This window comes from Ceratina calcarata, unplaced genomic scaffold (assembly GCF_001652005.2).
Source record: "Ceratina calcarata isolate Rehan_Ccalc_2016 unplaced genomic scaffold, ASM165200v1 scaffold379.2, whole genome shotgun sequence".
Lineage (NCBI taxonomy): Eukaryota > Metazoa > Arthropoda > Insecta > Hymenoptera > Apidae > Ceratina > Ceratina calcarata.
In genome coordinates this window covers 905,309-914,911 of record NW_017161115.1, presented here as the reverse complement: position 1 = coordinate 914,911, position 9,603 = coordinate 905,309, and the positions used below count along the sequence as shown (strand labels likewise).

General features: G+C 42.6%; 2 protein-coding genes across 7 annotated transcripts in view; one reads left to right on the top strand and one right to left on the bottom strand.

The window, feature by feature from the left end:
• LOC108625914 (vesicular glutamate transporter 2) overlaps window positions 1–2,983 on the bottom strand; it is a 12,298-nt gene extending 9,315 nt beyond the window's left edge. For 2 of the 5 annotated variants that reach the window (XM_018026261.2, XM_026814382.1), the window contains exons 1-2: window positions 2,895–2,983; window positions 136–2,349 (exon numbers count right to left, since the gene is read on the bottom strand). The gene's annotated coding sequence lies outside the window, so the exon portion shown is untranslated. The remainder of the gene's footprint in view (window positions 1–135; window positions 2,350–2,894) is intronic. The other 3 variants (XM_026814381.1, XM_026814380.1, XM_018026262.2) reach the window with 3 other exon arrangements.
• Window positions 2,371–8,416, top strand: LOC108625916 (uncharacterized). Of its 2 annotated transcripts, none has more exons than XM_018026265.2 (14): window positions 2,371–2,715; window positions 5,128–5,281; window positions 5,345–5,441; window positions 5,527–5,663; window positions 5,721–5,861; window positions 5,950–6,026; window positions 6,106–6,226; window positions 6,743–6,910; window positions 6,979–7,196; window positions 7,251–7,404; window positions 7,470–7,609; window positions 7,671–7,872; window positions 7,945–8,138; window positions 8,227–8,416. In XM_018026265.2, exons 1-14 carry the CDS (start codon window positions 2,696–2,698, stop codon window positions 8,315–8,317), a joined length of 1,914 nt encoding a protein of 637 aa, XP_017881754.2. In that variant the 5' UTR covers window positions 2,371–2,695; the 3' UTR covers window positions 8,318–8,416. The 2 variants fall into 2 exon arrangements, with proteins under 2 accessions (XP_017881754.2, XP_026670180.1); XM_026814379.1 differs by lacking the exon at window positions 2,371–2,715 and adding an exon at window positions 3,287–4,967.
• Window positions 8,417–9,603: the final 1,187 nt, after the last annotated feature.

Sequence of the window (9,603 nt, the reverse complement as noted above, 5' to 3'; positions counted from 1 at the left end):
CAGTGCAGTCATTTTGACTGCTTTTGGGCAATATAGGTATATACTAAGTTTCAGTCTTTCTAGTGTTAAGCACAGGGAACGTAAACGTTTCGAATAGAATAAAATAAAATTAGTAATGGATAGAGAGTTACTCACAACAGCAAACCACGTGGTCAATTCGAATCTTGCTCTGATCACTCTCCAATCACCTCGGCTGTGTTTACATCGTTCAACGAATCACAAACGAATTTTTCTACCAATTTCACTTGTGCTTTTCCAAAGAGACAAATTCAAATAATTTTATCGCTTTTGTTACTTGACTTTAATTCGATCTTCAAGAGCACTTTGCGAAATGCTCTTAACGAATGTTCGGAAGCGTTAAATGGTTCAATGACGGGTAACAAGTCGATGATTCGGGATCAATGAAACATCGTCGCAGGCGAGAACGGCTGAGACTGAAAATCTACCGGATCACAAGGCATTGACTATCTTTCAGGCCCCACCACCGCCGCGTCTGGGTGTAGGGAGTCCGCAAGAATCGCGGGTGGGTGCTCGCGAGGAAACGTGACGGAATGGTGTGTAATATCACTGTTTCGTGACTTTGTGGCGAAGCGACAACACGCTGGTACTAGTCCTAACTACAGTGTCAACATGATCTAATACATAATGGGACGAAACAATGATACCGGATAATAGGTGTTAATTGACGCTCGATGATAACCACCGTCGATCCTGTGAATCGTTCGTTACTCATCGTTCTAGAACGCGGAGCATTTTAAAGGAAGTCGCGTGTTTGATCTTGACGTTCGCGCGATCAATTTCCTTTCAACACTTTTTATTGAAATTGACGCGTTTAGAAACACAGCTCAAGCGGCCTGAGACTCGTACAGCTGAATCGCATTGCTAGATCTAATCAACAGTTTTACGATCGATGTTTTGAATGCGTGTTATGAGTAGCTCTCGGGGGGAATGTGGAAATTAAAATGCATTTGTAAACCATAAAACAACAGTTGCATGTATTATTTCACACGTTACAGGAAGTACAGAAAGAGAAGTTGATTGTCAAGGTTTATGTTAGTAGATAGTTACACACATATAAACAGTACACACAAACAATATAGATATATGTACATAGATCAATGATAATCTATTTATAAATTTTCCTCAGGAAGTTTGTGTATAAGGTGTCCTAAACTTACAGAGGAAGTCCAACCCTCTGAGATTATGCTTTTGAGAACGAATCTTATTTTCATTCCGATGCCATAGACAAAATAATGGTAATGACTATAGAAAGAATTATCTCTCGAGCATAAAGCATAGGACTGTTTAATACAATTCGAATCTGGCACCTTCTCAATATATTTACTTCCCTTAAAACAAGCAGTTTTAATATTATTTTGATTTCATTGGAAGCGTATCTATTGCGACCAAGTTCATACTTTTCATGTATGTATCGACTTTATGGCATTTAATAATAAATCATGTTACGTGAATTGACTTCTAACAAATTTCCTATTAACCCGACAAAGACATCGTGAATGATACCTGTTGTACCTGATAGTTCCTGGAAAATATAAACCAGTGGAGCTAATCGTTCGAGGAAAACTTGCTTGTCCTTTCGTATCGATTTTGTAATTTCACGACCTTTAAATGTAACAATGGACTTGTACTTGAAACATTATGAAATGTGTGTAGGTAATTTTCTATGTATTTTTATTAGTGTACTTTATACTTGTGTCAGTAGTTTTAGCCGCAAGTTTTTACGTGTGTAAGTTTAGGATATCTCATATAGAAACTTCCTGAGGATACGATAAGGATAATATCATTGATTTTTCTATAAAAACAGCAGGAATTGTATAATGATTTATTTTTTCTATCGTAAAGTTACAAAAAAAGTCATTAAGTTAAAATGAAAAGCGGTTAAAGCGATTAATGTTGATGGGTGTAAAGTTAATAGGCAGCGACAATGAAAAACAATACGAAATGATAGGGCTTCTCTTTGATTTGAAAAGATCACGTGAAACGGAAGAAACAGCTGAATTTCGTGGCCCGCCAGGCTTAATTAATTCATAATTAACCCTGTTGAGCTGCCTGAATGAAGTTGAGTCTCGGGATTCGCTGGATGGAAATTCCTGAGCCGGCCGGCACGAGATTAAACCATGTGACTAGCCCTCGTGACATTACTTGCCGTCCTCGATTTTTCGACTCATCGGCTTCCGGTATAAATAAACCACTTGATATTTAACTATCTACAAATATCCAGACGCTCGTTCCACGACCTATGCTCCCTGCGTTCCAACATTACTCAAGCTCTTCTAATTACGTTCATATGATAACTACTTGTTTTGTTTCTGAAACAAGAATTCCGTGCTGGAAAAAAAAGAGGATTGAAAAAAATTACAATTGGCAGAAGGTCGACGTAGAAAAATAAAATAAATCGATATATCTAAAAAGAAAAGTATAGAAAGGGCAACGACTACGAAACGGAAACAAGGGATGCGGTAATAATGAAAAACAATACATATTTAAAAGACTGCAAAACGGCTATGAATCAATAAAAGAGGCTCAGATTGCCTCCCACGTAAGCGCCGGCAGTGTACAAACAGCGTGACTGCTATCACCAAATCGACATTAATATTGTTGAAAGTTTCAACACGTTACGTCATTCAGAATCTGGAACACCTTTGACCACCACCGTGGACGTTCCTCTAATCGAATGGCCGTGCTCGATCTAAGGTCAGCGAAATTAAATAACTTCCACGTATGTACGTTATCTCGTTAATGCTCAGCAGAACTTCGAGGTTAGGTTTTGTAGAAGTTCTATAATTCTGATATGATAGTGTCACGTGTCCACGACCATTCTTCCGATTAAGCAAACAGGGGATAGACGACGAGAAGCCGTGACACTGACTCACCCTTGTTTGCTGTCTCCTTCCTGGCGAGAGGTTGCTGAAGATCCCCGGTCTTGTGGCCGCCGCACATTTTCCCACCAGGAACGCGCCTCTCGTCGCGGTTCAAACGCTCACCGGCATTCTTTCCGTGGAAGATGACGTCCAGTCCAAGGATCAACGGATGTCATTCGACACGGGACACGCGTAAAACACGTCCGCACCACTTACGATCAGCGCAATCGTGAGCAGCCCGACCGACGCCTCCGCGCTCGTTGCGGAGCAGAAGCGCTCGCCGTAGTGAACAGGCGTAACGGTCACGTGACGTCGCATCACACGCTCGCTCTCACCGCGCCGATCGATTCGGAACGATTGCGTGGTCACGCGCCCCGCGTTATCCGTCGGCTAAACATTGCTATAACGCTCTGAATGCTTTCATCGCTTTTTTTATTTCGATCTGACGCGGGGAAAGGATCACGAGAACACGCGGCTCGACAAGGCCAACGAGAAATGACGACATTCAACGCGCGGGGGTGCTAATAGGGTGAACATTGCAATCTTCAATATGTAATTTGTATATGACGTAACAATGCAGATATATTTACTTAACAATATGATGTACGTTAATTAGTTCCTTCAATTTAAAACGAAGTAAGCGAACACGATATCATTTTATAACCGTTGATAGGATTTGTGCAATCAAGGCAGGGTTGGTTTTAAGGGATGCAGGTATATTGAGAAGTAACCGCTCTGTCGATGGCCGGTATTCAGAATCATTGCTTATTTTTAAGCATTTTTCCTCAAGGCGATCTTAAATATAAGTAACAATTCTGAATATCGGTCTGAGTAAATTAGCCGGGGCGGAGAGAAGTCGTCAGTATAAATTAAAAACGTATGAATATGCCAGATTATAAATTTAAGAAGTGATATAACGGTTAGACAAAAAGAAATACGAAAGAAAGGACGAAACAAATACAAGAAACAATAACATTTATACTGACGACGAATAAAAATAGGGCATAATAATAGGAAATGATAATAAAAAGAAATTTAAAAAGTAATTACACAAAATAGTTATGAAATATGAGGCAACAGTAATTTACCGAATAAGAGATTCGCTTCGTCATCATTATTTTATCTATGATATGAGAATGCGTCTATATATGCAAGATTCTCAAAAGCATGATTTCATTGGACTTTCCCTCTCGTTGGACTTCCTCTGTAAGTTCAGAACTTCCTGACGATACGATGAGGAAAATTTATAAAAAAAATCATCATTGATTTTTTATACATATCTATAGGCATGAATAAACCATATGTTAATTAACATCGCGATTCAAGATTATGTAAATAGACATTTTGTTATCAGTACGAACGCGTGACTCACACGTGTACCTGTTTAAAATGGGTCAAAGCCGTCGCGGCGAAGGCCTCGCACTTTCGCCCGCTGCATATTTTTTTTTTTCCACCTTTTTAACCGGCATTTCATGCGTTTCTTTTTTACTCATTTTAAGGATTCCACGCGTCTCGATCGGCGCGAAGTACAGCGACGGGCGCCGATTGAAATTCTTTTGCGCGAGCAACGACGTGAATTTCGCGACGAAGAGAGAGATTTCGAGACATAGAAAGAATACATATATATAGAGTAGGTAAAACATACGGTCCCGTGTATGGTATATATATAGAAAAAGAGAAAAGATCACAGTAGAGATGCTATCTCTGTTTAATGATTTCAATTCAAGAGAGATAACGTCGCTACCCTCATCTGTTCTCTCTCGCTATCCTGATCTTTCCTCTCTTTCCGTTTCGAGGTATGTCGCGCAACAGGAAACGCAACATCGGCGAACGTTAACTTCGCATCGATCGTTCGTTCGATCACAAGCTGTCACCATCTGCGGAGTTCACGATCGATCCCTCTTTACACCTCGTGTACCTCGAATAGAACAGCCGGGACAGCATTTCGGCACATTTAACATAAATTCCTCATGTGAATGCTGGCAAACTCGTCCTAAATGTCGTCATATACACAATGAGCCAACAGGACAATTCCTCCCAACCACGGAAAAAACTTGCAAAGTGCTCCGTAGCGTCAAGTCACAAGTAAATCACCGCCACGTCTCAGCGTCCCGTACCGACAGCGAACTCCCATTAACAATTGGCGAGAAAAAAAAAAAAAAAAAAACGGCTTGGACGCGGTTTCGGGGGACGATAGAGAATCCCTAGGTTATACTTTCAAACGTCTTCGTTGTCTGTCCGTCAGGCTTAAACGGATTTCCTCGACGTCGACTTACATCGTCGACGATGACGAATGCGTGGACCGCGTGAAGAGCACCTCGTTGGAGAACACGAGCACCCTACTTCCCAGAGACCGTCAGAAGGACATCAGTCGCATCGAGAAGAGAATCAACAGAACGGTACTCGCGTATTTCCTATCACTCAATAGCATTTCGTAATCCTCTTCGTGTTGGCTCGCGCAGACATCTAGCACCACGTACAGCAGTGGTAGGAAATTTTGGAATTGCCACGCGAAGCCTATGAGTCTTTACGTGCCGGATGACTCTGTGATACAAGAAGGTAAATCATGATCCTCCGCTTTCGTCGTTGGATTAATTAAAAACTGGGAATTCTGTTTCGATCTTAAATTAATTGATTTTGTCAGAGAGCGAATTGATCACCACGTTGACGAAACAATTATACAAGGTCGAGTCTCAGATGCAAAAAGTGCAGTCAGATCTGAGGAGAAGCGACGAACAGTTGAAGGCGAAGGATCAGGAGATCCATCGACTGAAACGAAAGGTACTTCCCCGTCACCTCCTCCCTTTTTTGTCTCACCTTGGGGATGTACTTATGTAGGTGAAGGATTGGGAGACGAAAAGCAAGACCCAAGAGATCCAGCGTAAGAAGGAGCAACAGCAACGACGGATTCAGACCGACCACTCCGAGTACCTATACAGAAGATGTCTGATGCTCGAGCAGAGGATCATCGAGATGGAGGTTAATTCGAGTCTGATAATGATACACGGTTCTCCGTCGCGTCGTTATCAACGACGAGAATTCCTCTGTCTTCATTACGTTTTTCCAGAAATTCTTGTCCGACTACGGTCTAGTCTGGGTCGGCGATACGAACGGTCCAAAGTGCCCTGAAACGGCGATCCCCAAGTAAATCGAATATAATCGATACTACACCGAGCGATCGGCACCCGATCGAATTAATGATCAGGTAGCTCGTGCTTTTTAGCAACACCATCGAGACTTGTTACGAGCAGATAATAGCGAGCATCGACCAGCTGAACCTGGCCGCGGGAAAGGGCGAAGTTCACGTACAGCACAACGAGAGAGGGAACGGAGCTTCGTTCAAAGTAAATCTCTACTTTGCAATGCTTTGAAACAGGAACCGGAGAGAGCGAGAGAGAGATAGAGATGTCATAGATATTCCAAAAACTCGTATCGTTTCTCAACTAATGCAAGATACGTATACCATTCTTCAGCTACTCGTCGCGTTACCGTTTGCGTTCCGATGAAACACCGTTGCGTAATCATCATGTTTTGTATCTTTTTTTTTTCTCTACTAATCGATAGATCTGATTGATGTACGTAACGCGGTGTCGATTTCATCCGAACGCATTCTAATGGAACACAGAAAGCCGACGTTAATCGGGCGAACCGGTTACTCACGTGAATAACAATATCGGGCCTACGAGTTAGTTACGTGTATTAGGCCGCGCGATCATATCTCGGCGCCGCGGTTTCTTAACGCCTCTTTTCCTGATGATCATTTAGCAAACTCACACATTAACGAGCGTTGTCGAACGTTAGTAAAAGGTTATTACGCCGAGCGCACGATTAATGGAGTGTTGTTTAATAATTGTTTGAAGACCCCCTCTTGCATGTCATTAAAATTCTACAAAAATGGAATGATAGTTCAAGACGGACCGTTAAGGCCCTACGAAGACCCGGCTACGGTATCGTTTCTTCGCGATATTTTGGACGGCTATTTCCCATCTGAGTTGCAAGAGGCCTACCCGGAGGGAGTACCCTTCAAGGTGAAAAACAAATCCGTATTTTCCAATCGTAAAAAAAAAAATGGAACGTCAGTTTGGGACCTCGATAGGTAGAGGATCACAGGAACAGAGTGTTCTTGAACCCTGCCGATTTTCCTGGTCAAGGTTACCGATTGGGAAAGTACCAGCACGCGGCTGATACCGCGCAGCTGACGTCTAGACCTCGCAGGCCAATGACCATACAAAGAGCGGCCCGGCGCAGCTCACTGTCAAAAGACAATCTGTCCGCTTACGATTTCTCCTCGCCGTTGATGCCTGCCACGGCCAGGTACGACGAGACTCGAAATTACATTTGCATTTGATATAAAAAAAATTTGATCAGGTCGCAGAAAACGAAAAGCCCTTCGGAAGCTCCGCCGATGGAGATGTACGTCCTCCGCTCTCAGATCCTCGCGTCGCACAATAATATTTGTTCCGACACGCACCTGCAATCACATATCAACGCTGAGCTAGGCTTGAGCAGTCGGAAGGATAAGGTATACATTATACAACGAATTCCAAGAACTATTCGAGTTTCGTAACGTTTCTGTGGTTTCATAAGCGAGACATGGCTATAAGAAGCTCCGACTTTGAGACCTCGACGCGTGACAGTACTATAAAATCCAAAGGCGTCATGAGATTCCCCAGCTCCGGCAGATGTTACCACAGTTCCACTGACAGATCGTCTAAACTGTCGCCAAAGTAAATTTCGTTCACGAGAGTCAAACATTTGTACATTGTTTAACGACGACTTCTCAATCAGTCGATTAGAGAATCCCGAGGATCGTATAAGGCAGCGCGCGAGATCGGCTAGCTTACCGAATTCACGGTTGTCCATAACGTCGAGATCGATACCGCGGACGAACGTAGAAAGTCCGCTATTCCCGACTTCCCAATCGCAACCGAGTACGACGAAGAAGAGCCAACGTTCCACGAAATCAGCCGCGCCAGTCAGAAAGAATGCAGTGAGACACGATTTAAAACCTCCCCCTCGATAAAACCTCTTTGCTCATACGTCATTCAATCGATTGTTTCAGCCTCCGATTTTGCATCAGATCAATGAACCTAGCGGAAGAGCGGGCGAGCTACGGCTGAAGGTCAGGTCTCTAAACGGTGGTACCGTCTATTTGGTTCACGTATCCGCCGACGAGCCGATAGCCCGACTTTACCAGTTGCTAGACAGAGCCATGGCGAGGTCCGTCCCACGGGGATACAAAATTGTTCTCAGCGGGTAAGCAGCTCGCTCCACGGAGACGATCGAATTATTGATAAAGTCACTGACGAGGTTTTTAATCGAAGAGTACCCGATGCAATTCCAGTTACTCACCGAGGAGACTGGAACAGCTGGGCACGACCTTACGGGAAATCGGCGTCACCAGGGACAGCGTTTTGCATTTAGTGAACGACTGATTTACCCGAACGATTCGCAGCATCCTTCCGCGTTTTTTTGTTATTAAAAAAAAAAATTGTAAAAACAATCTCGTGGGAAATACATAATAACGAACTGAACCGACGGAGTGCTTTATCGCTGCAGGATAAACAAGTCTGCGGTGAGACCTCGTTTCGCAATAGCTGGTAAAAGAAGTCCCCGTCCTCGGTTTATCGTTCCGGGATATGAGCTGTCGGCACAGAATTTCGTAACCCTACGCTGTTTGCTCTATTAATGCCGTGGAATTGATACCATAAATATTCGGGGTGAATACAGCCCAATGTGTACAGTAATTAACCCTGGGACAGCGAGTTCCATTACCTTGGGGCTCCATTGATTTATGTCTCGCCTATATTGGTCACGGGATTACTAAGTACACGTGCTTAATTAATGGACTTGTGAAATTCATCGTTTCTTTAAAATTTCAATCATTACTTTGCAAAGCTATTAATTTTTTAAATAATAATAATAATAATGCAAGCATTTCAACGGCAAGCATAATAAATAATTTGTCAACTGGATAAGAATGATAAATTGCACACTTTTCGTTAGATTCTTCATGCGTACTTTTCATTCCTCTGAAAACTACGGACTCGTCACGATTTGATTCTCAACGAGAAAGGAACTTTTTAAGGAAGCGCCGACTGTTCGTGACGTTGATGTCTCATTACTAGTTCCCAACGAAGCCCGTGTCCCTTCGTGGAATATGGCTGATTCTTCCGCCACAATGGCAGGGCGCACGCGGTTCGAAAATCGAATTCGAGCGCGACCGATAATGGAATATTCAACAGTCGTGCACCCACACAAACTTTTCAATGCGTTCGTCCCGCGGTCGAAAGGATTTCTCACTCGTTACACGAACAAATTGTAACTGACAAAAGTAGAACCCATCGACGGAAACTTTCCAACCATGGAGGTGAATTCTACCATTCACATTCGCCAAAGTTGCTCCTTGTGATCTAATTCCATGTTTCACGGGTGATATTGAAAGCTGAGAGCGATTCAAATCAGTTTACGCCGTATTTGTGGTAAAAAGGTTATTTTATTAAATAATATAAATTAAAAATCAATTCTGATTTGTTAAAACAGAAAATTGAACGCACTAAATAAGTTGGAAATTAAAAAGTTTAATGGAACGTAAAAATGATTGTTTCAAATATTTGACTTTATTTTATCGTCGTATAGAAATGTTACATAAATAAAAATCAGGCTGACCGTTCAGAAATGGCCAGGGGTTTAAAAATATTTGACCCTGATAACGAGGTGC

What these genes read in the sequence shown, in the direction of transcription:
- LOC108625916 (XM_026814379.1), top strand. Translation starts at nt 4,897, where the DNA reads ATGAGCCAACAGGACAATTCCTCCCAACCACGGAAAAAACTTGCAAAG. An exon ending in AGAAGAGAATCAACAGAACG is followed by an intron (nt 5,282 to 5,344) that starts GTACTCGCGTAT and finishes TGGCTCGCGCAG; the next exon opens with ACATCTAGCACCACGTACAG. An exon ending in TCGTCTAAACTGTCGCCAAA is followed by an intron (nt 7,610 to 7,670) that starts GTAAATTTCGTT and finishes CTTCTCAATCAG; the next exon opens with TCGATTAGAGAATCCCGAGG.